Below are 26,802 nucleotides of genomic sequence, written 5' to 3'. Positions count from 1 at the left end.
TCTGCTCAAACCAAACAGGCAGAAAAGAAAGCAAAGCCACAAGAAAAAGATGATAAACAAGACCAAATGGACACCGGTGAGACATGAATTGAAGAAAACATGGCTGCTGTGCTAACTGAGTTGCACAACTCATGAAAGAGCACACTCAGGCCTCCCTAGACACAGAGGCCACTTTATTGAGGGTGGAAGCCACTCTATGCGATGTGGAGTGTACTGGAGTGTACAACAAAACTAGAACAAGAAGTTGTGAATATTGAACAGAGACTGAGTGAAGTAGAGGACAAAATACTCCAACATGTAAGAGCTGTTTGTTATTTAGGACACAGATAAGAAAAGTTATGGGTCAAGTATGATGACCTGGAGTCAAGATCAAGATGGGACAACCTACACACGCTGTGAAAGAAGACGGGGAATATGAGAATGAAATGAGTAATCTCTTAACAAACCTGCTGCTCACATCACTTGAACTAATGGAGGATGTAGACCTGTGTCAAAACAGGTCTCACATCCCAAACCATGAAGCTGAAGCACTTTGCCCCTCCAAGATCCATTACAGTGAGATATTTCTGACTACAGAGCTGAAGAAAAGATACTCGACTAAGCTTGGAGAACACGGTGGCTGACATATCAAGAGTTTTTGTACAAAACCTTGACTGTTAGGGGAATGTGGACTGGATAATGGTTATACGTATAACGTCAGACTCACATGTCAAAGGGAAGGGTTGTTGTTCAGAGAGGGGTCAGCCAAGGTGGTCGACTCCAGTTCTCTGCTTTAAATATTAAACCTAAATTAAATATGGCAGAATTACAACATTAAAGCTGTAAATGATGATATGACCTCGTTTCTTCTATCCATATTCCCTAACTTAGAAAGGTTATCGGATCAGTCAATCGAAATCTCAGACACTGATGTTGGTGGGACACTGGCCTACATTTAGATTTCTGGTGTCATCGTGAGTTCAGATAGGGATTGTCATAACCTCTGACATGTTTCAAAGCTAACTATCGAAAGCTGATGGGTGAAATAAAAGCCAGCCTAAAAACATGTGGGACAAGTAGAAACAATACACATGAATGGATTACCTAGATTACTCATTTTGTTTCAGTCTTTATCTGACCTACATTTAAAATAATAAATAAATGACTATCTAAAGTCATTTGGAAAAAAACAAACAAACTGGAATTGAATTTGAAAACCTGAAAAAAAATCATTTTGGGCAGCCTAGCTCAAGTCCGTGGTTACATGAATATCTCAAGATAACGAAACCAACTGGGTCAGGATGGAAAAGAGTGAGGGCTCCACATATTTTAGATATAATCCCGTTCAAGAGTGAAGATATCGGGAGAGGAAATAATTCATGACAAGGTAAAAACAAATCCTCACTGTGAGAAAAAACTAAGATTCTCAACTTCAGCTTCCAGCAGGTGAGGATTGCACATAACTCTCACTTTATTCCCTCCCGACTAGAAGCAGGGTTTAGAAAGTGGGAATGAAACAGCTCGATACTCTTGGACCAGCTGTTTGAAGCAGAAGACATGGTGTTCTTTGAGCAGCTTCAGCACAAATATGATAAATATGATCGTCCACCACATTATTTTTCAGCTGTAGAGAAAGGCAAAAAATGGGACAAGCTGCATGCCGTGCCATTAAAATATGAAGCAATTTGTTATGTTAAACCATTAACACCCCCCACCCACTCCAAGCCCTTGTCACATCAAAATTTGTGAACATCTCAGGTCAGTGGTGGAGGGACTGTGGCTTGGTAAGAGAACACACACAAAACTATCAGACTACTGCCAACATATACAAAATGAATTCATAAAGAGAAGTGTCCTTAAACCATCTTACTCTGTATATAATGGGCCAACTGCCAGAAGGATTAAAAGGCGACAATAGGATATTCCTACTGAGAGTCTTTTTATTAGTTGATAAGAAGTCGATCACAATCTCATGGATGCGCCCGCAGCCTCCCACAGTGGATCGATGGAGGGAGAAGGTTAAGAAGGTTTGCTACATGGACAGCATACTACGAGATAACAACTAAAACTAGATATATTCTCAGTAAAATGAGTCCCAGTTGTCTCTTGTTTCCTCATTTGAGAATATTTTTTTCCTCTTCTGTTTTTGGTGCTACCACTACTTTGTGCTCCTCTCTGCTGTGAGTGACACATATTGTTACCTGTCTCTGTAATAATGTCAGAGTGTTGTTAGGATTGTTGAATGCCATAATTTGTTTGTTTATGTTTCATTTCTCTCATGTCATGTGACTACGGAGCTAAATATGGACATTACACTCTGTTGCACTTATGCTGTGTGTGTGAAAAAGAGACGTGATTGATTGGACTGTCTGATTTCACTTGATGAATGGAAATAAAAAGTTCAAAAAGAGAACAGAAAGTTGTTATCTACCCAGCAGGAGTGCCACACGGAGCTATCTCTCTGACTCTTTTGCTCCTTTATTTCATCCAAGCTGTCTAAGCTGTGTTTCTCAGGCATCTTGCAACATTTTACATTTTCATGCACAGCATCCTTTAAACCTGTGGGCTCCATGAACCTCATCATTCCCATCATTGTTCATTGTTGATCTGATCTTTCTCTACGTACAGGATGAGGTCATTACTTTATAAAACATCACAAGTGTTTAGATGCATAAAAACTGTCCATATTTTAAATAGAACATTGGTATGAACATGGATCTGAGTTAGTTTAGCTCAGTGGAGCAGAAAATTCAAATTATTTAACACAAGATTTTCATTTTGTTGATTTCAGTCCTGACACATAGGATCTGTCCATAATCTTCAAAAAGTATATTTTGCTTATTCTAGCTCTCTATTAATTTGTGTATTGTCTGTTATCAATATCCAGTGTTTTTCTACACACAGACTTTAATTGGCTGCACACTGGCTGCCAAAGTATATTTTGTAAGTCATATTTTAGCTGTTACTTTCTTGGTCTCATTTTGAATGTTGAAGGTTCACCGGATTGTGAATAATATATGTGAATGTTTGATAGAGTGCACTGAAGTGTAGAAGTGCTTGTATGAATAGGTGAATGAGGCTCAAACAGAGTAGAAAAGCGCTATATAAGAACTAATCCACTAAAGTTGCTGTTGTTCGTCTGCTGGTTTGTTTGGCTGTGGATATGATTTGGCTGTTAAGGCTGGTTGGAACAAGCTAAACTGATACCAATCTGGGCTTTTTTAGTCTGTGTGTCTAATTATTTCTTGACTTTCTACTGCATTTGTTGTACTTTCCATCCATTATCAATTAGTCGCAGTGAATTCCTGTACACTGAAAATTCTGCAGAGATAATTTTATTCTTTACTGTTGGATAACATTTGTACTCTGCTGAATTCTCACTGACTAATGCTGACTGATTTTTGCAGGTGCGTACAACAACACCTGGGTGTTAACATTAAAAAGCAAATAATTTTAACTTCAACTTTCCCAATTATGGTGCTGTATGGGAAGCTTTAAATGTGGTGCTCATTTAATCTCTATAAAGGCAAAATTGTCCGTGCCACTCCTTCAAAAATCTGACTTCAATTATTTGCATATACACAGTGCCAGCTTCTGGTTATTATTCATGATTGTTTTGATCCAAAATCTGATGATAAGTGGTGTCTCATGGGAGTTGCAGGGCCATCTACTGCCAGAGATTTGGTTACTGCTGCCCAGATATTCACTGTGTTGGCCAGGTTAATGCTCCTACCTGACAGACTAAACGTCTGTGTCGGTGGAATAATCTGCTAGGATCACCTGTCCAGTCTTTGACCATTTGTATGAGTCTTCGGGGTAATTTTTACATTTTGAACAACTGGAGTCAGACTGGCACTGACAAACAAAAGAAGAGTAACATTTTTCCCTCACAGGTTCACAGCATTTTATGATTAGAACCGAATACAAAATCAGCAAATACGTTTATTGACAGGAACTGAAATTGAACTCCTGAGCTCTTTCTTCACCAACAAACATACTGTAGGCGCACTGAAACAAACACACAGGAAAACACACGCAAAATAACTTACAAACAAGTGATTTTATCAGATACAGTAAGCCTTTTGAAATAATTTATCATCATAGCTCTAGTCTGGAGTGTTGTGGACTATTTTTTACTTTAGCAGTTTGAAAATAATTGGATTTATCCTTGAGCAGGGGCGGAAATAATGAGGCCACTTACAGTTCCAATTCTCTGTGTGTGTGTATGTATGTATTGCTCAGACATCACAGCGAAGGAGTTCATTGAACTGAGGGGGAAGCAGCGGAGCCGCTACGAGCTGCTGGTGGACTTCCTGTCTGAGATGCTCTCGGTCCCACCTGATGATGTCAACATCTTTAGCCTCATGGACGTGAAGGAGCGAATGCTGGATGTTCGCTTTGCTGTGCATAGTGGCCCATCTTTCCTTCAGCCCGAGAAAATGCATGGTTACCTGGCCGCTCACAAGCAAAAGGTAGGTTGTTCTTTGTCTATTTTAGGCTTTTCTCGACACTGACACTCAGTTTTCTCATAATAAAGGCCACTCAACCTGATTATTGGCCGATCTGTTGACAACACAACCTCTCGAATGACGCTCAGGTAATCTAACCAAGTGTACGTCAGTGAGCAAGTGCACTGCAACGCCACTTGAAGGGTAAGGGACTCTGACATCGCACATGCACGTGAGTAAGCCTCCCAAAATTGGGTTGTGCTCTCTCACTGTATGGTTGCAGTTGTTGGTTGCAAGCACAAGTTTCGCCTCTGGCAGTGTTTTGGCTGATGTCTACATTAAAATCTAACATATCAGGTAGCAGTCAAAATCTGTGACGTTTTCTCAGTTTGCTGGATGCATGATGCGGGCCTGACAGTCACAATTCTAGACAATACAAAGAAACCAACCAACCAACCTAACTGGAGCAGAGATAAAACAAGTGGTGTCAGATTTGTCAGATGAACTCACCCGGAGCCGCAGATGGTGACTAACAAAACAACCAGCTACCTAAAGTACAGTACTGCATATAAAACACTCCCCCTAAGCCTGTCACACAGGTGCTGTCACCAGATCTCCACACCAGTGCTGAGTCATTTGATCTGTCATCGGGTTTAGTTTAGATTAGGTTTATATTAAAACATATTGTGTTAAGATAACCAAAATATTACTGCTTAGACCTAGTATTCTTACTGTGCCTGGAACTGGAAATATATCCAGGTCAACATTAGATAGCTAGCAAATGTTAGCTAATTAGCCCTAATTAGCACTGACTTCTTATTCATTTCCAAAATGCCAGCATAACTGACACACCCAGTTCAAAAACACACATAATTTTCTGTACTTTTGTATGTTTCCACCTTGCTGGCGGTTTAACTGGAGAGACTTTACACGAAATGTATTTAAAGCATCACCGAAGTCGGCACACTTGTCTCCTGCTTTGGAAAAACACATTTGACCTGATTTCTATGCTCAAAGCCTTTTTGAGAGAAAAACATATAGTTTATCTTCTATGCCTCTATAACTATACCTGACTGTGGTTTTCCCTCCCCTGACCCATCAAATGCCAGAGTGTGGCTGTGTTGTGTACAGCTGTGTCATTTGACACCTGTAGCACACACTGTGCCCCTGAGACAGAAGGACCTGTCACGGTACAGCAGCTGCCAATCCAGGAAGCAAAATGATAACATTGCTGCTTGATGGCCATGTAGGTGCTGAGAGAAAGCACAGTGTATTCTGACTTGGTGATGCTCATCAGGCTACCTATCGAAACTGCTAGTTGTTGTCTGTAAACAATAAGCTGTCATAAATGGGGAAAACCTGTCTCACCTGCTTCCACAGCGGTGTAGGCGGTGCTGACATGCAGCAGTAATATTCACCAAATAGTGCTTTCTGCTGTGATCTCTATTGCTTGAAAACAACTCCACTTTGCAGCCCTGACAGGCCAATTGACCTACAAAAAACAACCCCAGTGCAGCAGTTGTCTGTATTTCCCACATACAGTTTAAGTGAAATAAGCTGCTTTCTGTGGGTTATGATTTTCTGCCTACAGCTGGTTCCAATCATAAATTCCTCATAACCATTATTAACCCACTGATAGTCTGTACATAGGTAATATTCATTTTTATAATCCTGATTTTTATGCTGATGATACCTTTGTATATGTGTTGACTCCACCACAAAACTGTACTCCCCCAAATGAAAGCTGCTTTTCAGGGCAGCACACCTCCAGTTGAGTCCATAATATTTGGGCTTTTTTTTTTCATTTTGCACATTTTAAATGAACCTTTTTAAAGACTAAGAGCCACAATGTTCACAATCCTATCTATATTGGACAACATTACAAAAAATAGTAAACTGGGAAAAAAATGATTATGCTTGCTTATTTTAGAGACAGAAAGATAAAGAAATTAATCTTTATGCTTGTACCGCCTTTAAATGACTGAATACTGTCCAATATGGTGCATTTTGATTAATTACGCAGCTATCACCCCGACCTGTTAAATGAAAAAGACGAATGGTCTTAATTGGCAGCAGTATATCTGTGTTTTTATTTGTTAAAACACAGATGCTCACTAATCAGTTCAGATATTCAGCTTTCTTAGTTGAGGTCAGAGGCAATTATCCAATAAAGGGAGAGTTTGGACTCTCATCAAGACTGATAACTGGGGAATACTGGTTTCTGCTATGCACCTAAATATTGTGAAAGCTGAAAATATTTCTCCCTGTTTAAGTTAGGGTCGGTTTTGTGTGGAGCGGAAATAACAGTTTTAAGTAAATTAATTTTCTTGAGTCTGCGTTGATGTAATTTGTTCAGGTCTCTCTAGCAAAAGAAATCTCGATTTTTGGCACAAATAAACTTAACCAAGTAACAAGTAAAAACAGATGCTCATTTGTACTGACAACTTCATTTATTTACTCTGCAGCACATTAGTGGTTGTGCATGACAAGAAAACAGGCTGGCACAGCCAAGTGAGCATCAAAAGTGTCTGAGAAATTGATGGATTTAGGTCATTTTCATCTACATCATGTCTCATTAAAGTGAAAGCAAACCTCGTAGGGAAAGACACCAGCCTTGACATCCAAACTCTTCAACTTAATTTCTTTTGCACAACACGTCTGTAAAGGATGTTTTTGACTGGCAGTTTTTGTAAGTGCAGGGTTATAAGATTGATGCCCTTTTTATTTATCATACATTAGCCTGGAAATAAATATGTGACAAGGCTGATGATACAAATGGTGTGGCAGCATCTGTTGGGCATTAGTTAGACATATGATTTAAAATGCTGAGTGAAGTTAACATTTGGTTCCTCCCATAAGTGACCTGTTGGTTATACGTTTTTACCCACTAAAGCACCATTAAAAAATTTCATCTGGTTCCACCCAGTTGCTGTAGCTCAACAACACACGTTCCCATTCGAAACTATGAATCAATACGTGCATATCGTTTATAAGCAACAACTTAGGCTGCTGTTGTTCATGAAAGCTTTGCTGCTTTTAATAATTTATAGTTGAGTCCAATCACTCCCTGACAGATATAAGCAGCAGTGATTCATAAAGCAGTGCTATAATTAGCAGTCCAATATTAAATGCATTTGAACAGATTCTGCAGTTCACATGCCACGCTCAGAAAGCTTGTGTTATTCAACACACTAGTAAGTGACAGAGTGGTGACTCGAACAGAGTAGCTGTACTGAGTGATGCTTTAAAAAGGTGTCTGATACGTTTTGTTTTGATGACATAATAATTAAAAAATGATTTCAATAGCAGAGATGAAATATTTGAACCAACCTTCATCTCCACAACCATCCAATCCAACAACATTCTCAGGGCTATGTGGATGACACATAGTCCTGTCTTACTTTATAAAAATCAGACATGGAGCTGTTTGCTACCTTTTTTTATTTAGTATTGTCATTTGGTATCTGAGTGTAAGGTTCTCCCTAGAATGTGAAATTAAAAGGTTTCCAGTGGAGTTTTCACAAAGAAATGAGGTATTAGATTGTTGTATCCTTGACAGGTTTTCTTCTTCTTCGTTGTCATATTTTTGCAAGGTATTGAGCTTACGGTGTATTCTTCCCTGAAAAGATTGTTGAGGGTAGTTGGTGCTATGTAATCCATCCATTCTTAACTGCTTATCCAATTCAGGGTCGCTGGGGGACCAGAGGCTGTCACAGCTGTCAAAGGGTGAGAGGTGGGCTACAGTCTATCAGAGGGCTAACACAGGAAGACGGACAATCATTCAAGCTCAGATTCACACCCACAGCTAATTCAGAATCACCCATTAAATTAACATGCATGTCTTTGGACTGTGGGAAGAAGCCTGAAAAACAAAAGGCAGAGAATATTAAGTAATATTTGGCCTTATCACTAGGCTCCATTACAAGGTTCATGAGGTGATTAGCAGTTTTACTTAGCTCCTGAATGTCTGATTGACAGTGGCATGCTGAGATTTCACTCAGTCTGTTCATATCAAAATTTGCCTTTAATAGTTTAAGAAAACAGTTCATATAGTTTTTGAAACCTTAAGGAAATCAAGATTGAAAGCAAAAAGCCCATGATACTGTTGTACAAGTGCCAGCACTGAGTCTGACATGACTCGAGAACAAATTTTTAGGCTGGAATCAGCTGGTAATTCAACACAAATGTTTGGTTGAACGTGTATTCAAATGAACCAGATCTGCTGTGAACAATGTAGAGTTTAATTTAACCACTCTGTGCGCAGCAGGTGTGAAAACACCTCGGGGTGTGATCACATCTTGTGTGTTTCTCAAAAGGGCGTTCAGTGTTTGCACTTTTCTCCAGCAGATTGCTTTTCAACTGTGTTTTTAACTTGGTCACATTCAGCATTAAGTGTACTGATCACATGGACTGTGAAGAAGTTACAGCTAAATACTGGAGTTAACCTTTCTATGCATAGGCATTTGATTTCTATATAGTGGCTTCCTGAAACATCATAAATCTTTGTCTCAGTAAAGAGGGCAACGCTTGCTAATTGCAAGAAGTTATTATTTAGTTACATGTTTCTATTAAACTCACTAATATCATAAATGTGGTTGTGTGGTTGCCATCTTTCCTTCATGATCAGTTTTTAATTTAACCTTTATTTATAAAAGTAGTCCCATACCACATCCACATCATTGTGGAGGTATTTTGGCTCACTCTTGTTTAGTAGCTTCGCTTTACTGCTTGCTTAGTGTTGCATGGTCGGAGCTCGGGGTGAATTCAATGGAACGTCCACTCATGGAAAGACTTTTATAAAAGTGGTCACACTTATTCACAATTACTTATTAAGCTGCGTTTGATTAGGCTGATACCTGTCCACATATAGAAGAGGGGAAAGGTGTATTTAATTTCTTACACACCACATCGAGTCCTGTGAAAACCTTTTATTGTGCCTGCAAATGCTGGGATGTTGCAAAGCATTATGCTAAATCTCCACTGTTTGTGTGAATCAGAAAGAAATGCTGTTGTTTTGTTCTAAAATACTTTGCCCGTAAGCGTATTTTTGTCTTTGTTTGTTTCACTGTGATCTGTAAATTGTAAAGCACGCGTGATTGAAGTAGACTGACTGAATGTGGAAAAGCCGCTGAGCCATCATCTCAGGTTGTTCGTCATCTGTTTTGTGAATGGGCGGTGAGCTTCGTGATTACACTTGTGCTTATTTACATGAAAAGGAAATGAAAAGGGAATGTAGTGTTTTTAATGGTCAGGCTGTATGTTTCTAGAATGAGGTTTATGTCCTTACTTTAAACTATCTCGTTAATTTAAATAGAAAAAATGATACAAAAATGTTGTTAGTGGTTCATTTAGAAACAGATGTTGCTTTCCTGAGCTCAAGGTCATCTTGTCCTCTTGTTTGACATTTCTATAAACATGATTTCATGACAGAGAGTTCAGTCCTGAATGTTATTGCATTCCATTTTATTTTGCTTATACTCAACCCTATCTTAGCCTTTTGGACCAAATAAACATGCATAATTATGTTGCATTTGGCCTCCCGTACTAATGTACTGAACAGCATGTCAGTGTGTTGGATATACACATGTACATTTTAAACAATATAGCACTAGGACTTGCTGCATCAGCCTTCCCAGTTTGTAACGCCAGGGATGAGTATATTTATCCAAACAATCCACTTCTGGTTTAAAGCCCTTTTTTGTGTGATGCCATTTATGGTGTCCAAAGTTTTACCTCAGCCTTGTGTAAGAATTCAAATCATTTCTGGTATGTGGGACACGGGAAGGTGAGACCTGATTTTCACCGTTGTACTGGATTATTTCTGGGCCAACCAGGAAAAGAAAATATATTATACTTCATGGTCCATGAGTATGGAAAATCCATTTAAATCCAGCTTAATTTGACTCTAACAGAAATACACAGTGTGTAATATGCTTGTAATTCAGTACTCTGGCTATTGCACAAAAGAGAGGAAGAGGGGGGAAACAACAAAAAGAGAAAAGGAAACAGAGCTGTACTTTGTTGTGTACAGTTATATTTCTGTATTTAATCGTATATTGTATTTCTAAATGACATTTATAGAAAGGAAAGGTTGTATTAAAAAAGATGCATTCCACCACTGCAGAAAAGGAGTCGGTAAAAAACAAACATTTTACTATATCACACTAATGCCCCCTGGTCGCTGGCTTCAGTCAGACCTCATTTCACGTTTCAGAAGTCTGAATGGAAGTAGGGGACCTGTGTGTGTGCATGTGTGTGTTTGAGAGAGCCTGAACCATAGACGTTGAATTGTATGCATTTCACAGCACAGAGAGCTGAACTGGTGTCCTCGGAGGGAAAGATGAGCTAGTTTGGATTTGCATGTGTGTGTCTGTCAGGGAGAAAACCGTGAGAATCCAGCTGTGGTCACGGTGGTCAGCTCAGGTCATTCGCCACACTCAGCCCTCAGCCACTCAGCGTTCTTTTCAGTTAACCTCTTGTTGTTTCACGTGACTATCAAAGGATGGAAAGATTTGCAAGTGTACTAATAAGTTTCCAGGATGAGGAAAGCAGAGAGGGAGAGAAAGATGTGTAAGTGGTGAGGTAGCCGGGGCTTTCAGGTGTGATTTGTGAGGAGAGCGCGGAGCTTTTCATCTGAATTCAGCCAGGTTCTCCGGAGAAGACATTGATCAGAATGAGATGTGAAGCGTGGCGAGAGAGGATGAACGAGAGTCGGAGAGATTGGGGAGGGTGGGGGAGATTGTGAGGGGGTGGAGCTGGATGAGAAAGAAAGAGGGAAAGGAGGGGGGGTGTAGAAGATGAAGCAGTTCTTATTATTAATGTTCTCAATTCTCCTGTAATGCCTCAGAAGTAGGAGGGTTTTTTTTTTTAAAAATCTTTATACCCTCTCTATTTCTGCTTGCTCTACCTCCATAATGGAAGTTATCCGTCAGTGTTTTCAATCCATCACGCTCTACTTGACTATTAATGATACTACACTGGTTTTTGACTTTTTTAAAAAAATCATCGGTATGGTGCTCAGATACCAAGGTTCATGTTGTCATTATAGTAATGTGGCCCCGAGGGCAGGGGAGAGGACTGAGGGATCTTCTTAATGCAGTGGAACAATAGTCCAAGGAACAATAGATCCCTTTGGTCCTTTATTCCTTGCTATACACACTGTTCTGCCTTTGAAATTCAGTGCATGTCTCAATGGAGACCAGATACAAAAGATGGAGCACGCTCATGTCTGTGCAGCCATTTAGGCTTCTGGGGATGCAAACTCCAATGGAGAGTACAGTAGTGTTCTTTTAAAATAAAATGTCTTTCAAAATAAAATGATTTAAAAAAAAAAAAAAAAGAATGACAGATCGGCGCACGCTGCAACTGCAAAGAAGTTTAAAAAGTTGTGCGTTATGTATAAATAAGAAATATTGGATGAGAGAGAGGGAAACATCAAATCTCTTCTTCTTTTGTGAGTATTTTGAAATGCCTTGTTGGTGTGCCAGAGTAACAAGAAATACTAGAATGAGCAAAGCCCTCCATCTGGTGCCGCTGAATAGGACGAGACCAATGTAGTGATTTCCTGCACACATGGCTGTGTAAGACGCTAGCAGACAAAAATTATAATAAAGTTATTTTCAGCTCACCCACTGCTTTAAGAACCAACTGACAGCCAGCATGACTCTGACTCCACCGCAAAGCACCTTATCCCCAGATATCTTACTCCTCCTCATACTCCCTGTGTCTGGCATTCCCCTCTTCATTGTACCCCTTTCTCTCCTTTCCCTGCGGCATAGTCTGCCTCTCACAATTTGATTTATGTGCTCAGTGTGTCGCAAACACTTTTGCTAAACTGAATACATACAAACATACAGTCTCTGTCTTGCACCTCCATTTATACCGCTCTCCACCAAGTTCAAACCATGTCATCTTAACCGTTTGTAAAAATGTTTGAACATCTAAACTGTAGAAACCAGCACATGTAGTTCTCTTATGCAGGTCACGTTTCAGTCTGCTGCAAATGATGACGTTTGCCCTCCAGTTCCAGCAAATATTCAAGACAATTAGAACTTTTTAGCAGCTACACTCAAAAACGTCCACCCCTGCTGGATTCCATTACGATGTCACAATGGTACACAGTACACAGCAGATGCCGTTTTGTTCAATCCGAGTTGCATGCTGCGTTTCAGATATATTCTTTGAGATAAAGGCACAGCTTGAAACATAAAATTTTGTAAAGCTTAAATTGTTTTCACTTATTACTTTAACAGAAACCTTGGAGAGGACAAAAAGCAATAGCTACTTTATCCTCATTACTGTACTAACTACATTCATTTCAGTGGAGGAATATGCCAGTTATTGTTTATCTTGTCAAGATATGATGACTGATATGGTACATTGTACACATTGTGCTATTTTTGTAAATGTTGAGCATACAGAGCCAACAGCTCTTCCACCAGTGTCCAGAAGTTGCATACGTATGTCTTGTTTAATTAAATATACATAACAACTTGAGTCTCAAGTCACTCGAAAGTTTTCCTTTAAAGCCAGGCTGCTATTTTTATTTAGCCTTAACAAGGTGCTGCACATCGCTCAACATAAACATACAAATGGATATTGTACACTTAAAATTTGAGAGTGTGCCTGGAGGAAAACAACACTGAGTTAGTAACACTGGAACCATTGATAAGTTCAGCTTTAATATATTTGCTACATGCCAACAGGTTAATTAAAAACATTTCCTCATGTTGATTGAAAACCTGCATAATGTTTCCTGCAAACCAAATGAGCTTTTGCAAATTTTGTATATAGAAATTACATTTCTTATATGATTTTCTGGCAGATAGATAGGGTTGCCAAACCATGTTTGGCTAATAGTCTCATAATACAGTGCACAGTGACACAGACCAAGGGCACAGGAAATGGGATTCAGATATCCATAGCTATATATATATATGTGTGTGTGTGTGTGATCATCTATAGGCCCCTTTTATTGAGCTCTCATGCAGCCAAGCTCCTTTCAAATTAATTTGCTGTAAGAATGCATATACCTTCAGCAGCATTAGATGAGAGAAACCAATGAAGAGAAGCATTTGTGACTATGAAGTACAAAAATTAATGACACAGGTAGTTTAAATGAAAGAGGCGAGTTTTGAATGGGAGGACATTACTGCTAATAATGTCAGATGTTATGAGACATCAGTCAGAAGTATAACTGATCCATAAAACAAAATCCTTATCAAAGTTACAGTCCCTGCAGCACCGCCATGGAGAATAAGTGCAAATACTGCACTGCCTGGTTAATCGGTGCGATCGATTCACACTGACTAAAGTCCAGCCAGTCTGGAATATTGAGCATAAAGCGACCCGCGTTCATATTCAGTACCATCTACCCCCAGTATGTCTGTATGTGTGTGCTCGCCCCTCTTCATGAGCACACAGATGTGTGCACAAACTCAGTTGACCTTTGTCAGCTTTACCAGTGAAGGTCGACTCATCCAAAAGCATACAAACAACATACAGTTTCCATTTAATTTTCTTTCACATCACTTTATCAAATTGCTCAACCTAGAGAGTCATAGTTTCCCCTCTGCTTCATCACCATTTAGCCCACTTTTCCAGGAGCCAGCGCAGAAAAATAACTCAATTTCTTAGAAATGAACTGCCGTCGGTAATCCGAACACATTCACACACCGAGTTTGCTCTTATCAACATTGTTCCCAACTGGTTGTGCATCCAGTCAGACATTAGATGTCCAACTTACATCTACATGAAAATAAAAAAAATAACTTGATCAGAAAATTATATATAACTACAATTATTTCACTGAAAAGATTCAATCATGACTTTTTGGTCTAGACAGTAAACATAATACACATTGAAATACTTTAACGGGTACACAGGCTGCAGCATAATTCGATCGGTTATGGCAAAAGAGTTCAAACACCTTAACATTAAAGCTGGTTTGGAATCAGTTCATTTTCTCTTGCAAGTCGAGGGATTTGCAGCCAGCGTGGCATAACAGATAAGCTTAATTTTACTCATCTGTTTCCAAGGAAATCAGTTTTTACATTCTTGATGTTTTTTATTTAAATTGCCACACAGCACCACAAATACATCTAGCTGTCAATCAAAGTCGATTATCAGGTAATCAGGGTGCAGCTGAATGCATGAGACCCCTTCACTCATCTGGTGTTACACAGATTTTGCTTCCCGATTTGGGCTGACATCTAACGACTAAACTTGGGTTACATTTACCCGTGTAATTACTTTAATTACTTCTCACCTACATAATAGTGAGTTGTACTGAGAGCTAAAGTTTGTTAAACTAACTTTAAACTTTACTTCAAATTATAAATAGCTCACTTTATACAAAAGTCAGGCCAACATTATCCCACACACACACTCAAAGGATTTAGTCAAACCTGACCTCAGCCACATGTTATTCTTGAGTGTGGCTGATGTGATCGTCACTGCAGCTGCTTCATTGTGAAAGCTGTCAACACTGTCAGTACTTACCATACAATTTAAGCGCTTGGATGGGTGTGCAGAAAGTGCAAGCATATTCTCAGAAAAGTAGGCATATTCTGTGAGGAACTATTAAAGAGACCAAGTGGTGTTTCAGTATGTAGCTGTTAATGTTTTTGTGTTACATCATAGATGGCAAAGTGCAGAGGTCTGGGTTCATTACCAGACAAAGGTCCATGTTACTCGTCTTTGTCCATTGATTCAGCCCAGTCGGCACTGTTTATGTGCGGGAAGTGGGTGAAGTTTTGTTGCCTCTCTAAAGCGTCTCCTACCAGTTCATGTCTGTGCAAAGGGAAATACACCCTGTTGTGCTATTTACAGACTCAGAAGTAGAGGTCCAAAAAAAATCCATACCATTACGATGCCCGCTGTGCTTGGAGAGATAAAAGTTCGACTAAAATTTTACCCTGTGCTTTTACCGTGACATGACAGTCTGCCTGATAAGTGCTCTCTTTTTCTCTTTCCATCCAGCTCCAGTCTTTCCTGCAGGTCAGTGTGTTCCAGGTCCGGGTGGATGAGTGTCCCAGCTCCGAGTGTGGCGGGACAGGTGGCTGCTCCAACACTTTGAACGTGCGGGACACGCCCACAGTGGTGGATTGTGGGACTATGAGTCTTGTGTCTGTGACAGTTGAATCCACAGCGGTGTGCTCCTGCCCAGGCAGAGAACAGTCCCATCAGCCCTGTGCCACATATCCCAGAAACCCCTGCTACAACGGTGGAGTGTGCGTGGACACTCAGCATGGCTACAGGTGAGTTGTTTTCCTCTGCTTTGTTTTTAATCTTCTTTTCCTACCTCATCCCAGCTGTCACTGCAATGGTCTACGAAAGGTAGACCATTGGAATGCTCCTCATATGGGATCATTACACTGCTGGGATTTCAATCTGCAGTGTTGTATAGTCTGTAGTTTACAATATTAAGTACACTGAGATTACTGATCATGTTGAAAATTAACTTCAAAATGCAACAAATTGTTCAACCTTCACAGTTTCATTATGACACTCACAAAATCTTGTTGCTGAATGTCCTAATGTAGCAGCGTACGAACTTTAGCAGGTTGTTTTTAGTTGTTTAGAAATATGTTCACGTTAGTAATAAATTCCCTTTAATTTCACTCATTTGCAGAGTTTTGCAGAAGTAAAAATGATAAATTATTACATTCGTGCAGTACTTGTAAAAATCGAAATGGGCTGCACAGTGTGCACATCATTAGTGACCTTATACTAGTGTAATTTTTCTCCTATCACTACATTTGTGCCTAAATGTAAAGTGTAATTAGATGAAAAGCTTTTCTGACTGTGCCCTCATCCATGTCACTTAATGACCTTTATTTCTCATCAATCTCAAATTTTCGTTTAGGAAGGTAGCAAAGTGAGATGTTCACTGTCATTTGGAATAACTGGAGACGTGATTTGGAAATGAAAAAAAAACATTGTGTTTTTAAAGATTATTTCGCTGTAGAGGAGCATTTTGTTTGTTTTTATGCATGTGTATTTTCATGATATTTTTCATATTTTGCGACCAAAAGGGTTTATTGTTATTAATTTTACCGTTCATTTTCTCCTCCAGCTCGTGTCCTTATATTTGTGCAGATTTTCACCGCTTTGTTGAAATGAAAATATTGATATAAAAACTACAGAGATAATGTCCTACTGTCTTTACAACATTTCAGAGGGGTAACAGAAAATGATTGAGAGTAACAGAAAAATATTAATAATAAAAATAAAAAAATAGTTAAAATTAGCATAGCTTTAGGGGAGCTATCAGGACAAAACCCAAAAGACGTTCTTTAAATTGTATCTTATGTTTTGTTGGGTTTTGCCAACTGCTGATACACTGTGACTAATCAAGTGCAAATAGATTCAGTTCTTGTTGGCAATTTTTTTTTTTTTTAATTGCATTGTGAAAGCCAATTATTCTTTGAAAGTTAACTTCTCAGGAAGGAAGGCCACTAACTGAACTAAATAATGATAAATCAACAAGAGTCTTGCATAAAACTGCATAAAACAAAAAAAAAAAAACATGGCGATGGAGGATCAGACAGAGTCATATATATTTGTCCAGTCGCTCTGCGGTATTGTATACATCCTCCTACTTAGGGCGATCGTGGCTCAAGAGTTGGCAGTTCGTCTTGTAATCGGAAGGTTGCCGGTTCGAGCCCCAGCTCGGACAGTTTCAGTCGTTGTGTCCTTGGGCAAGACACTTCACCTGCCGCCTACTGGTGATGGTCAGAGGGGCCGATGGCACGATATGGCAGCCTTGCCTCTGTCAGTGCGCCCCAGGGCAGCTGTGGCTACAACTGTAGCTGCCATCACCAGTGTGTGAATGTGAGAGTGAATGAATAGTGGAATTGTAAAAGCGCTTTGAGGGTTTCGAAAAGCGCTATATAAATGCAATCCATTATTATTATTACATTCTCCTACTTGCTATATAGGCCAAACATCCTACTTATGATCTCAGAACAAGAGGACAAACAGGTTCTGGGTAAATGGTTTACCTGGCTGTTTTGATTCTGACAGTTTTCAGTCTTGTGGATTGAGGGAAATGGTGAACAATCTTGTGCCCCTGTTTTGATGGACTAATGTTGTAAATTTCAGCAAGGAGACTTAAAGATGTAAATATTGAAACCAGCGCACAAATTTGTAGTGTCATTTTAAAAACAGATTTTTTACAAGTAAATAATGCATTCAGTGGGAACTTTAGCAGCTGTGGTATATCACACCTGGGTATGCTATGTATTTATGTCAGGATGGGTTATTAACCATATGTGACTCACTGTGTAATTTTTTTTTAACAGGTCAAACTCTATGGCATAGGTTGTGTGGAGGTTTTGGACACACAAGCATAGAGACCTAACGCATTGTTGGTTCTGGTCTTTGAATTTGTTGTTTGTTCGTTTTGTTTTTCGTTTTTTTGATCATCCCTTTCTTTAAAGCATAAAAAACTAAAGTAAAATTTCTACTGATTGGACCGTCATTATGAAGAGCTCGCATTATAAACCTTAAAGTTATCGTTTGACAGATAAGGTCGGGTCACATTGTACTTCCATGTGATTTTCAGTGACATCAGAACAATGATTCTTCCAAGCATGAACTATTGGAAAGGCATTCAAGAATGACTAATCTCAGAAAATTAGAAATGCAATCACATGGCTAATACACAGGTGTGGTTGTAAGCCTCTCCACTGCTTTGCTAATCCCCCTGCTTGTTGAGGGTCAGCCTGGAGAGCAGACATCACAGATATAAAGAAATCCCAAGCATCTCGGGTTGTCATTAAAAAGCGAGTGCACCGCAAGTAAGCCTGTTCTGAGGTTTGAATGCTCTCTCCTGGCATTGAGATCAGTCAACATCTTGTAGGGTTGGTTTATTTTTTGCCAAGGTTTTACTTCTGCCAGACATGAAGAAGTCCCAGTGCTGCAGCTTTTCTACTACCTGAACTACAGACTAAATAAGTTGTAGAGTGTGGGATGTATGGCAGGAAGTCAGGTTCCAGTTTGGCTGCTGTCTTGTCTACAAAGAAGTTTAAATGCCAAGAGAAAGACAGTGATCACTTATTACCAGAGATGGGCAGTAACGCGTTACTTGTAACGCGTTACTGTAATCTGATTACTTTTTTCAAGTAACGAGTAAAGTAAGGGATTACTATTGCAAAAACGGTAATTAGATTACCGTTACTTTCCCGTAGGAACGCTGCGTTACTGCGTTACTAAAACCGTGATTTTTTTTTTGCAAGAATGTCTCATGACAATGACGTAAGCGAGTGCGACGTTTGTGACAACAGCTGTGTGCAGATCAACAATGGATCATATATCGAGTGCGGGAGAGAGTATGAGCGTGCAGCGTTTAAAGCGTGGAAGTACTGACCTTACTTTGAGTTTGATTCCATAAAAAGTGACAAAAACATTAGTGTCCGTTGTGCGTGGGAAGAAAACTTCTTTTTACAGCGAAAAAAACCCTAAACAAGCACCGAGTGCGCTACAACGTAATGGGAAATTCACAGAGAAACTCGCGGATTCTTCCACTGACCGCTGCAGCACACCTGCACCAGGGTAAACCTCCGCCTGCTTTACAGGTGAAAATAGAGCAACAGGACCGCTAGTCTTTGACTTTATTTATTTTCTGCTGTGTTTTACTTGCATCTATTTGAAAGACTGAGTGTAAACACAAAAAATATTTTATTTTATGTGCTGGAATGTGCAGAAAATAGGTTTAAATGTTAAACAAATTTCTTCAAGTCAGAGAATGGTGCATATAATTTAATTTTTTCTTGATGCAGATTAAGATTAAAACTGATAAAACAAGTTTTAAAAAGAGACTTTTCCATTTGATTACATTTTGTATGATGGATTATGCAGAAAAAGTAGAATTGGGCTGAAAGATCTACGCTTTATCACCTATTCAGGTTGTAAATCGTGTTTTTAAAAAGTAACTAAGTAACTAAGTAATTAATTACTTTTGAAAATAAGTAATCAGTAAAGTAACGGGATTACTTATTTGGGGAAGTAATCAGTAATTAGTTACTGATTACTTTTTTCAAGTAACTTGACCAACACTGCTTATTACATTCAGTCAGCATAAAATCAGTAACTGATTAATTTCCAGCTTTCAGTGATGTCTTGCCACAGTGCAAGAAAACAAGAGCTTTTATGAGGGGAGAAGATGGAAGCTGGATGGAAATTAAAGGCTTGATAATAACCTATAAACATATGCTTTTGAGACTGTGATGGAGAGATGAAGGCAGAGCTCCTGTGGTGTGTGTATAACTACATTCACTCATGCAGTCCTGACTTTAGACGCTAACTCGCAAAGGACGGTGATTAAAAATGTAAAGGAAATTATCATATCAAAATAAACGCCTTGCCCGGTGCCACAGAAGGAAATCTTTATTTTGCACAATGGCAGCAAATGTTCCAATAATCCCATAACTCCTGAGCTCTTAATTTAAACTCCCAGCCCTTTTCTCACTGAATTTCCCCATTAAGAGTGTGCTGTTCCTCACTGGTGGGTTGCAACAGTAGGTCATGCTGAATTAAAATGAATTTGCACATAGTATTTTTATTCATGCTAAAGGGAATTCTTGAACCTTGTAACAGCTGTTAGAACTAACATACATCTGCTGGAGGAATTTTAATTTTGAGTGGGTATGTGTTGGCAGGGTTGCCAACAGCAGCTACAGTACGAGGCAAAGAGACTTACACCGAGCATGTTTGAGGCCTTTCATTTCCTTGACCTTAATTTCTCATCTACCAGTTTGAATCTACTCTGTAATATTTTGTTATTTTTGTTATTTTTACATCATTGTTGTGGTTCTTTCTACATGTAGTTGTTTCTGTGACTGAAAAGCATGCTTCATTGGGCCGAGATGAGGTGACTGGCTTGATCATCGAAGAATATCCCTTTTCTTTGCCTTGAGAAACTCTTGGGTTGCTTTTGCGGTATCTTTTGGCTCATTATACATTTGCACATCGTCAGATCAGTTTGGCAGCATTTGGCCCAATCTAAGCAGAGTCTACAGCCCAGTACACTTCAGAAATTATCCAGCTACCATCAGCAGTTACACCATCAGAAACTAGTGACATAGTTCGCTGACAGCCATGTTTGACAGATGATGTGGTATGTTTAAAATCATGAGCATTTGCTTATTCCATCATTCTGGTACAACTTCATCTTAGTTTCTTCTTAACAAATGTTTTGTTAGAGCTGAGCAGCACATGTTTTCTGGTCTAATCTGCCTTCCTTCGTGACTGTAACGAGTGGTTTGCACCTTTTTGTGAGCCCTCTGTATTTCCATTCGTGAAGACGTGTCTTAAATTCTAGACTTTGACAATGATATAGTTAAGTCTTCGAGCGTGTAATTAACTTGGCTAGATGTTGTAGAGAGTTTTCCTGAGCAAAGCATTCGTCCACTTTTCTTGTTCTGTAGTCTTCCAGACTTAAGATGTTGCTGAGTTGGTCAGTGCGTTCCTTCTTTTTAAGAATGTAATAGATTTTATTTTGACACTCCTAAAGCTCTTACTCTCTCTTTGATAGGTTTAATTGGTTTTTTCAGCCTAATGACAGCCTCGTTCATTTGCATTGACCTCTCTTTGGGCCTCATATTGACAGTTCTGGTGAACGGTTGCCAAATGCAAGTTCAACATTTAACATCAACTCCAGGTCTTTTGTCATTTTAATTTGTTATGGATTAACAAGAGAACCAACCTCACTTAGCCATAAATCTCCTTTTCAGTCAATTGTGGGGGCCGAGTATAAAAATGTCTGTTTTCCTTAACAGTTGACACAAAATTTGTGTTGAATTCCTTGAATTTAAGCTGAAAGTCTTCAGTCACATCTTGATTATCAACTGTGGAGCTCAACAGAGACAAAGTTATTAAAATGGTCATAGTATTTATAGGCCTATAGGCTGAAAGATATTTAATGCAGAATAGCTGCAATGGCATATGATGCTTCCTTCCAACCACAACCGGATTCAGATCTCACTTTGGCCCAGGTGGACCTTGTCTGTCAAAACTATAATATTAGTGTTTTTCCTAAACATGCTTAGCGATTATGTGGTATATGCAGAGAAAAATGTTATTTAGACTAAGGTGGAGTGTGAAAAGTGATCTAGATTGTTAGAACTCTGTTGTTTTTGACTGCTCCCTAATTGATGGGGCATCATGCTGTTACCTGGGTACTACACCACGGAGCTTAAGTGGAGCAACGAACAATGATGTGTCAAGGTTTCTTGTTAATTAAGCAAAGTCTGTGAACTCGTTCAGGCTGGCAACTCTGCCAAACACACTAATATTTCTCACTCTCTTCATGTCATATGTAGCACACCCCTCCCACCTTGCATCGCTGCCTGCTGTTTCAACCCCTCCACCACCCCAACACCCACTTGTACCTTCCAGAGGGGATATTTACTCATCATTCCCCCAATTTATATGGACTATATTTGCAGTAAGTGATGAGCTCAGAGCTTTTACAGCAAACTCAAACTACATCATTCTGCTCTAATAATTAGTTATCTAAAACACGAGTTGCCTGAGTGAACTGTTATTGCTGGTGTGCCACCCAATTTGCTATCAGTGATTCTTTGGCAGAAAAATAATCTCTACCAACACTTCACTTTTACATTGCAAAGCACGATTAAGACATATTAGCCTGTCAAAACCTTCCTTGATGGCTCTGCCATGTGATCAGGTACAACACTACAGTTTTTCTAAAAGTTTTGCTCTCTTTATCCGTGCTTTCAGCTAGCAGCTACCAGCCTGCTTTAAGCAATCACACTGTATTGAACTGCTCATTTTCTCTAAATATTCATACGCTTCCCACACACTTTCTAAATATCCTGCTATATTCTTGGGTTTAAAGAATTTGAGTGAAAAGGACTTGGGACAGCAGGAGACAGTTTGACAATTTTGACTACACAAAATAACCTTATTAGCACCAAAAGGCTCCAACATGACGCTCTAGTCTGTATGTGTCTTTCTTGCTTGCGGAAACAGTTCAACACTTGAATGACTGCTGCATTCATCCTTTCATACAAATGTCAGCGCCCAGCTACACAGCATCTAATTTTGATACGGGCACTCACAGCAACAGCAAAATGGAAATCATCCAGACTTGAGCACGAGTAGCAATTGGGGTAAGACAGGAAATGATGTGAAAATGGAGCAATGGTTTTCTGTTTTGACGTGTTGACAGGGAAGCCACTGTCATGGGATGACACCACAATGTCAAGCAGATGTACAAGGGATAAGGTGATGGGAGATTGCTTGAAATTCCATCTGTCTGGGTGAGATAAATCTTCCACACCTTCTGTTCCATAACTGTTAAGATGGGTCAGAATCAGAGGACAAATTTCCCCATGAGGAATATTAAAATATACCTCAAATGAAACCCTGCGTGGACATCTTAAGAATTTAGAGTTCATTAAACTGCCTTTCTCTTATCAGAAGGTTTTATAATATGACCATTTAATCTAAAGCCCGAGTATGCGACAATAAAAAACAACTAACCCACACTGAATATACTTGAGCTTGAGTTTTTCAAATATAGAATCACTTTCTCAAATTTAGCATAAACCGCCATGTTTTGCAACATTTTGGTTAATAATATTTCGTTTATACTACTTCCCTACATGTTTAGAGGTTTAGCTATGCGGCTTTTCCCCAAGCCACAAGAAAAAAAGATTTTCAGAGTATTTTTGCGGAGCACCAGCTCCTGTGTGCTCCTGCATTGCTTGCCATTATAAATAGAAACAAACCTTTCACAACCTCCTGCTAGATGAAAGATCTTGCATGTTAGCTGTCACATGCTGCCAGTTCTTGTTTCGAATCCCCAGCAAACAAGTGAACTGAAGGAGAGGGTCTTCATTAGCATAAATCACTCTGTAAACAAGGCCAAAAGCAGGGCGAGAACATTTCAGCAAATCCTTTCAACTACAAACACCGATGACGAAATAAGCTCTTTGGCGCGTCTGCGGTAGAAGAAACATGATGACCCTGTTTAAACTTTGCGTAATTCAGCCTGATGCCATGCGTAGCCTCAGACTCGACTCTTTAATGGTGGAAGTGAAGGGCTATGTGCAACCAATTAAATACAACACCAGTGTGTGCCTAAGATTTTATCGCTGTCTCAACTGTGCCTCCGTGCAGACTTTGAGTTTTATGATGAAATTAGCAGTCAGTTTGCGCTGTTGACCTCTGTAATGGTTAGATGTTAACAAAATAAGTCACATCTAATTGTTTATCAAGGGTTAAAATGATGTCAGCAGCAGACTCCTCCTGGCACATGCTTGTTGTGTTACCATATTCCACAAGCAAAGGTGCAGCACATCAGAAAGGATAATGAATGTTGCGCTTCAGTGTGTTTTTTATTCACTATGCTGGAGTGATAATTAGGAGCAGGAATTTCCAGCAAAAATACTATACACTTTTAATTCATTGTTGCTATTCTTCAAAAGTCACATCCATCCATCTTCTCTGGCTTACTCGAAGTTGAATTATAGTAGTAGCGAAATAATCAGGATATTTTCGATGTCTATTTGACCAGCAGGTCCTCGTGTATGATCCAGAGTGGATTCCAGGTGGGGTGAGATTAATAATCATGGCAACAAGTAGTAGGTGTACACCAGGATCTCCTCCAAGTTGGGTGCATTCGGAAACTCTCCAGGAGAAATGCACAACCTGATCAGATGGCCAGACCACCTCAGCTGACTCTGTTTGATGGGAATGAGCAGTAGCTCTTCTCCAGGCTACTCATCGCAATGACTGGAAAATCAAACCTTTTCCGTCTGCCTCACCTCTCTGCTCACATTAGCTCACATGCATTACTGCTACACTCTTCCTGTCGCTAGTCGACAAGATCCCAGAGACTCTAAAACTTTTTCGCTTCGGTCAGCAGCTCTTACCCAACTTAGTGGGAGCAGCCACAGTTTTCCAGTAGCCTCAGAGGTGAAAACTCTCATTCTGACTGTTGCACACTTGGCCACAGACTTTCCTGTCGTATGCTAAAGATCATGTTTTGATGAAGCAAAGTGGAATCACGCCCATGAATATTACAAAATGAATACTTTGGTTTTAGTCTTATATAGAGAGCTTAATTCTAACATCTGACAGTGCTCTAGAATAAAATTATAATGACCAGCAAAATAAATTACAGATGTTGCATTCTGGGTAGAATATCTGTCTTGCACACTGATGACATACATATGTGCATGTATTTGACCTTTGGACATCACATAAAACAAAACCATAGCAGCTGCTGTTACACATGTTCTCTGCTTTAGAAAAACACAACACAAATATTCAGGTACAGCCATATGAAAACACACAAATCTATGTGCTCTGAACATATGTGACAGCAGACGAACATAAAGCCTTATCACTCACGTGTCCTCTAAGCTTTCTTGCTGTGATTTGTGGAAGTTAATTTTACCCTTCAGCTTCATTTAATTAGAAGCAGCGAGTGAAAAGGGCAGGATTTGAGTCTGGCTGGCTCGAGCCAGCATGTAATGTGGCTCACCGCTGGACCCGAGCAGGATGCCTGGCTGGATCCCTGTTAGGCGTAATCCCTGGATTACTCACATGCACACAGACACGCACACACGCTTACACAATTATTAGCTATTCCTCTCAGTCTTCGTGTTAATCTAATCCACAAATAATGCTGCAACCATTCACATATGAAGAAACCTGTATTTTTACTGCTCAAACAAATAGTTTTGTCTTGTGGGTCAGAAATAATCAAATTAAGGTTTTAATCAGGTTCATTAAGAATCAAAACATTTTCCGATATTACTTTGTTAATGCCTGGCTGCAGGTATCCAATCTTTGGCCAGGTCCAAACCAAAGCATCACTGAACACTGTTTTTTTTTTTTTTATTTGTACTGTTATCACACAGCAAGAAAGTTCCTGGTTCAGTAGCAGTTGGATATATTTTCTTTCATGCATCACTTTTGTAATATTCCAATGAGTTTCCAATCCTTTAAAATACAAACAAATGATCAATGTTGCAGAATTGCATAGATTCAAACATTAAGCATTCACTGTAATCTTTCAAAATCACTGAAACTCAAGAGAACCTGTCTGGGAGGGTATACTGTAGGTTCCTTGAGTAATCCCGGTTCTCAGAGTAGTACGAGTAAGATGTCATGCTATGGGATATGCCTGTTTATTCCATTTAGCTCATCATCAGTCCTGATTGGCTGGTGAGTGCGATGACCACAACAGGCAGAACCCCCACTCTTAGGTAGTTACTATGTTACTATGAAGACATTATTCAAGATAAGCACCTCTTCTCACTTTGCCCAGCAAGATTTAGTCAGTTTGATTAGTCTCACTCGTGCTAGTCTGAGAGCCGGGGTTATGCAAGTAACCTAACATTTTCATTCCTAGCATTGTTTCAGTGTCTTACTAAGAGATATGGAAATGAGAAAAAAGAGACACACAGGTCACAGCTTCTGCAAACTTAATCTTCAGATGAAGTAAAAGGAGGTGTGGAGAATGTTGTCAAGATATTAGGCATGCATGAACCAACCATCTTAGGTGCAGAGACTGGCCTGGGCTTCAGTGACACCACAGCCTGCATAAGTGCCTTAATATCACTGACATGTAGTATGCCACAGGCGATTTAGCACACATTTCAAAAATGATTATTTGAAGCTTTAGCCATATGAGAGTCGGTCATTGTCATGGTGTATAAGACAAATAATACGGTAAAGCATAAAAGGTTCAGCTTTTCAGATTGCAATCACAATAAAAGGGTTTAAATTATTGCCCACAGATCTGGGTTTGCATTACGTTATTTACATCAGCTGTAGATGCCAAGAAGTTCACAGCTTCTTTAGAGAGCCTATAAACATGATTTCAGTCATGTTTGAAAGTGAACAACAACAACAAATCTTTGATTCTCACCTGATTTGCAGTCACAAAAAGTCCACCATATTTAACGTTTCATATCACATCTTCTTGCATTTTTTTTATTTTTTTTTGGTCTCCCCTTCACACATATACTGTCAGAAAAAACACATTTCCTCAAACTATCTCTTATTATTTCTTATTGTCTTCAGATGATAACCTTTGACATACTGACATGCAGTAAAATTAAGAGTTATACACGACAATTCCAGCAGTCACGAGGGGTCACTGAAAGGTTCAAGAACAGTTTTGTATTCCACAAGCTGTGAACTGTCTGAATACATATGGGATTCAGGAAGCACTCTCCACAAGCATCATCAATACACCAAATGAGAAAATATCTAATGTTGTTTGTTCCTCCAGTAATGTTCCACACGTCGATTTTCCTCCTGTGTACATTTGTGTTGAAGCGTAGCAACACTGACTGCTTGATGAGCTGTGTATACCTTTTTGTAGTTGTGC

General features: G+C 39.4%; 1 protein-coding gene across 1 annotated transcript in view; it reads left to right on the top strand.

Annotated features, from left to right (window-relative positions):
• LOC146393167 (neural-cadherin-like) overlaps positions 1-26,802 on the top strand; it is a 325,691-nt gene that overhangs the window by 187,673 nt on the left and 111,216 nt on the right. The window contains exons 25-26 of the mRNA XM_084927227.1: positions 4,222-4,451; positions 15,408-15,685. Of these exons, the coding sequence (XP_084783353.1) occupies positions 4,222-4,451; positions 15,408-15,685 (508 nt within the window). The remainder of the gene's footprint in view (positions 1-4,221; positions 4,452-15,407; positions 15,686-26,802) is intronic.

This window comes from Perissodus microlepis, chromosome 1 (assembly GCF_051167445.1).
Source record: "Perissodus microlepis isolate ML-2025 ecotype Zambia chromosome 1, ASM5116744v1, whole genome shotgun sequence".
NCBI classification, from domain to species: Eukaryota; Metazoa; Chordata; class Actinopteri; order Cichliformes; family Cichlidae; genus Perissodus; species Perissodus microlepis.
This window is presented reverse-complemented; position numbering and strand designations above follow the sequence as displayed.